The sequence below is a fragment of the Alligator sinensis genome, unplaced genomic scaffold (assembly GCF_000455745.1).
Source record: "Alligator sinensis unplaced genomic scaffold, ASM45574v1 scaffold1018_1, whole genome shotgun sequence".
In the NCBI taxonomy this organism is placed as follows: domain Eukaryota; kingdom Metazoa; phylum Chordata; order Crocodylia; family Alligatoridae; genus Alligator; species Alligator sinensis.
The window spans coordinates 2,361,334-2,366,477 of NW_005842038.1; the positions used below are offsets into that span (position 1 = coordinate 2,361,334).

Consider the following 5,144-nt stretch of genomic DNA (forward strand, 5'->3'; position numbering starts at 1 on the left):
TAAAAAGCACAGGGGCTCACACACCCGCTGTTTCACCCTGTTGTTGATTTCAGAGGCATTTGATTCTTTGTTTTCATACACTATAGTTGCCTTCATGCCTTGATGTAATGAGTGAAAGATGTTAGTAACACATACATTTTGACCTGAACAGTGTTCTAACACTTGTTGGTCATTTTCATTCCTATTACCAATTCCATGTTCGTAGAGTCATAGATTCACAGATTGTTAGGCGCTGGAGGGGACCTTGTAGATCATCAGGTCCAGTCCCCCTGCACTAGGCAGGAAAAGACAACTGGGGCCCAGTGACCCCAGTGAGGTGACTGTCCAGTCTCCTTTTGAAGATTTCCAGGGTAGGTGACTGCACCACCACTGGCGGGAGTTTATTCCACAGTCTGGACACCCTGACTATGAAGACGTTTTTCCTGGAATTGAGCCTGAAGCAGCCTTCCAGAAGTTTATATCCATTGCTCATGGTCTTCCCCAGGGGTGGCCTGGTGAATAGCTGTTCACTGATTTCTTGATGTACTCCCTCGATGTAGCGGTAAGCTGCTACCAAGACCCCTCTCAGCCTTCTCCTCTATAGGCTGAAGAGGCACAAGTCCCTCAGCCTCTCCTCGTATGGCTTGTCTTGCAAGTCCCTGATCACATGGGTGACTCTTCTCTGGACCCTCTCAAATTTTTCCACGTCCTTGTTGAAGTGCAGCACCCAGAACTGAACACAGTACTCCATCTGCGGTCTCACCTGTGTGGAGTACAGTGGGAGTATCACTTCCTTAGTTTTGCATCAGATGCAACGGTTAATGCATGCCAGAGTGTTGTTTGCCCTGCTGGCCAGAGCATTGCACTGCTGGCTCATGTTCACGCGATGGTCAATCACTACCCCAGGTCCTTTTCGGCTGTGGTGCAAGTCATATTGTCATCACTGAGCCTGTAGGTATGTTGGGGATTGTTTGCCCCCAGAAGGAGCACCTTACACTTCTGAGTGTTGAACTTCATCTGGTTCCTGTCCGTCCAGCTCTCCAACCTGTCCAGGTCCACCTATATCTGCAACCTGACTTCTGGCATGGCCACACTCCCCCATAACTTGGTGTCGTCCGCAAACTTGGCCAGCGAGCCTTTCACCCCCACACCCAAATCATTGATAAAGTTGTTGAAAAGCACCGGTCCAAGCACGGACCCCTGAGGGACACCATTGGCCACTTCTCACCAGGACGACAGATCTGTTCATGAGAACTCTCTGGGTCCTACCATGCAGCCAGTTTTCCACCCACTGAACTGTTGAGCAGTTAAGCCCACAATCTTCCAATTGTTCCACAAGGATATCGTGGGATACTAGATCAAAAACCTTTTGGAAGTCTAGGTATATAATGTCGACCTTCTTTCCCATATCTAGGTGGCGAGAGACCTGTTTGTAGAAGGAGATGAGATTGGTAAGACAAGACCTACCTGCAATGAAGCCATGCTGGCTGTCATTGAGGATCTTACCCTCAATGAGCGTATCACACACAGATTCTTTAATGAGTTTTTCCAGGATTTTCCCTGGGATGGAGGTTAGGCTGATAGTTGCCCAGATCCTCCCTCTTCCCCTTCTTGAAGATGGGCACAATGTTGGCCCTTTTTCAGTCCTCATGGATTTCCCCCGTGCACCATGAATTCTGAAAGAGCTTTGCCAGGGGTTCCACAATGACCTCAGCCAGCTCCTTATGCACTCTTGGATGGAGTGCATCCGGTCCCGCTGACTTATAAATGTCTAGTTTTTCTAATTGGTATTGTACTCGCTCAGTGTCCACAGTGGGGCTGTCAGTCCCAGCTGTCAGTGGGGCTGTCTTCGCTTGTCTTTCCCCTTGGTGAAGTACCGAAGCAAAGTGGGCATTCAGGAGTTCAGCTTTCCCCCCTACCGAGTGTCTGTTACCAGCTGTCCCGAGGTGTTAAACAGGGGCCCCACGCTTCCATTTGTTTTCCTTCTGCTCCCTACATACCTAACGAAGGACTTCTATTTGTCCTTGATTCCCTTGGCTAACTTGAACTCAGTCACCGCCTTAGCTTTCCTAATCAATTTCCTAGAAATGCATACCATTGTTGTATAGTTCTCCTTGAGGACTGACCCTAGCTTCCACTATGTCTCTTTTTTCTTTTTCAAGAGGACCACAATGTCCCTATTGTACCTGGAGGGCTTGCCAGCCCTTCTGCTACCTTTCCTCTTCATGTTTGCCCAGAATACCAGCCAATTCTTAAAACTACACCCAACTCTTGCATTGAAGTTGCCAAATATTATAATAGTCTCATTTCTGTGAGTTTTCTCAGTCTCTTTTTCAAGTTGTTGGTAGAAAAAGTTATTTTCTTCATTGCTAGCTTGAAGTGTAGGTGCATAGATACTAAACAGTGTGATGAAGCCATTCTGTGTATGCACTCTGAGCATCATGAGTCAAATAGATACAGCAATGGGGCTTTCACAGAAAGATAGTAAGCTGTTTCTAACAGCAAATTCCTATTTGGATGTCAATTATATACAACAATTAATAGTTTTTAAGACAGAAGGGGGTATTAGGAATATACAGTATAACACAAGCCATATATTTTTATTCAGTGATTTCTGTGGCAGGCTTATAACTTTCATAGATATCTTGAAAGAGTCCAGAGTAGGTGCCTGCACCCCCCAGGCGGAGTTTGTTCCAGGCCTTGGGGGCTTGGATAGTAAAGACGTTTTTCCTTATGTCCAGTCTAAAACAGTCTTGCAGGAGTTTGTGACCATTGGACCTTGTCATCCCCTGGGGTGCTCTGGTGAACAGGTGTTCCCCCAGATCCTGATGCACACCCCTTATGTACTTATAGGCAGCCACCAAGTCACCCCTGAGTCACCCCTGCACTTCTCCAGGCTGAAGAGTCCCATAGCTCGCAGCCTCTCTTCATAAGGCCTATTCTCTTGCTCTCTGATCATGCACGTGGCTCTCCTCTGGACTCTTTCAGGCTTCTCCATGTCCTTCTTAAATTGTGGAGCCCAGAATTGGATGCAGTACTCCAGCTGCGTCCTCACCAAGGCCGAGTACAACGGGAGGATGACATCCTGGGTTTTGCTTGAGATGACTGGTAGACGCAAGCCAGTTTTGTTTGCTTTGCCAGCTGTGGTATCACATTGGTGCTTCATATTCATCTTGTGGTCAATCATGACCCCCGAGTCTTTTTCAGTCATGATGCTAGCAAGTGTAGCACTGCCGAGCCTATAAGTGTGATGCAGGTTTTTATTCCCAAGGTGGAACACCTTGCATTTCTTCGTATTGAATGCCATCAGGTTTTCATCCACCCACCTTGCAACCCTATCGAAGTCGGCCTGGATCACCAACCTGTCCTCAAGCGTGGAGACTCTTCCCCAAAGTTTGGTGTTGTCAGCGAACTTGGCTAGTCCAGTTTTGACACCAGTGTCCAGTCGCCAGATCGTTTACGAATTGTTCATTTGAGTCAGAACATACATTTTACAAAGAGATGTAGGTTTGACTTAAGACTGCAAGTGGTAAGGAATCTACCATGCCTCTGCGTTAGTGGCAGATTATGCTTGCTGTGAAAATTCTAATATTTTTTGTAGTTTGACCTGTTAGAGCTACAGCAGCCAACAGCTGGATCTCTCTTCAGTCAAATACAGGAACAAGTGTTCAGTGCTTCATTTATTAACTGAAATAAATAAATCTGACTTATTTAGGTGAAAGGAGGTATATTTTAGTCCAAGACCCAAATAGGCATGGGGGGTCACTGCTGAATGTAAGATAATATTTTTTGGTTCAGTTTATGAATAAATACACCATTTTCACTTTCTAAAGACAATGAGAAGTATGCTAACCTTTTTGATATATATTGACTTTTCTTACAGGGTAGCAAAGTACACTACAGGTATCACTGGTTGAGCCACAATGTCAAACACAGTGGAGTGGATGATATGGTCTTGCTTTCTAAAATCACAGAGGATTCGATCGTGGAGAACCTGAAGAAACGATATATGGATGATTACATCTTTGTATCCTTTATAAATATGTTTTTTTTTCTTGAGATGATGTAGGCAATTTGTATCTAATGAGTGATGTGTATCACAGTTAAGCAAACTGTTCATTTAAAGCTGAGCCTTCTATATGAAAATTCACCTGGAATTATGCAAAATGCTTTTCATCCGCTAAGCGCATTATATGCTCTGAACTTCATTCTGTGTAGGACTTTATTCTATGTAGGCTTTTTATGTAGGTTCTTGCATTATTCCAGGTACTTAGTACTGCTCCTAGTCATTGTTCCTAATATGGGCCTGCTGCTCCATGTGAATAATATTCATGGGTGTAAATCCAGTTCATTAAACGGGGCTACTTGCCTGCTTAAATTTTAATGGAATGAGACCCTATGTCATGATTTAAAGTCATTTCTTTTTCTGGCAGGTAAATACTGCTATCAAAACAGTGTTGTTTCTCTTGTAACATGAAGCTGAATTAGTTTAGTCTCAAACTGTTAATACAGTATATAGCAGGATCTTGAAACAGGTATTATGAAGGTCCATTGTCTTTCTATTCCCAGGACATTTTACTAAGATAAATTAAAAGATGAAAGAGAAAAACAAGTGAACATATAACCCTACAGGAAAAACACTTGGATTACAGCTGCAAAAGTTTGCTTTTCTGTTAGAAATATCATCATATGAAAAGACTCCATTTAAGTGAAACATACTGGGTCACTATTTCATTTTTAGCTTTCATGTTCTAATGTAATCTGCAGAAACAAATCTAATTGATACTAGTCAGCAGAATTGTCTACTGGAACGGATTGTTTTCTCCTTTGGCTTTAAAATCTGATTTCGGACTTCTTGGAAGTGTAAAGAGAAGACAGCTCATTTGAAGAGTTCAGGTTTTTGTAGGAGGGACTAGAAGTTTTTAATTTTATGCCAGTTAGACATCAGTTACTAGGGCTGTGCAAAGCTTTGGGTGCTGATTTGATTTGGAGGAGATTCGGCCAGATTCGGCAGCCAAATTTCCAAATTTGAATCAAATTGGGAAACCAGTAAAAAGGTCTGAATTGATTCGGAAAAGATTCGGAGAGATTTGGAGATTCGGGCAGTCGCCGCCGGCTGCCACAAGGGGGCTGGAACCAGACTTTATGCTGGTCAGTCGGGGGGG

General features: G+C 44.0%; 1 protein-coding gene across 3 annotated transcripts in view; it reads left to right on the forward strand.

Annotated features, from left to right (window-relative positions):
• The window catches only part of MYO1E (myosin IE), a 128,026-nt gene that overhangs the window by 31,525 nt on the left and 91,357 nt on the right, over positions 1-5,144 (forward strand). For all 3 annotated transcript variants that reach the window (XM_025202836.1, XM_025202832.1, XM_025202833.1), the window contains one exon: positions 3,863-4,006. In XM_025202836.1, the coding sequence (XP_025058621.1) occupies positions 3,929-4,006 (78 nt within the window). In that variant the 5' untranslated portion in view covers positions 3,863-3,928. Of the gene's footprint in view, positions 1-3,862; positions 4,007-5,144 lie in introns of those variants that run through there.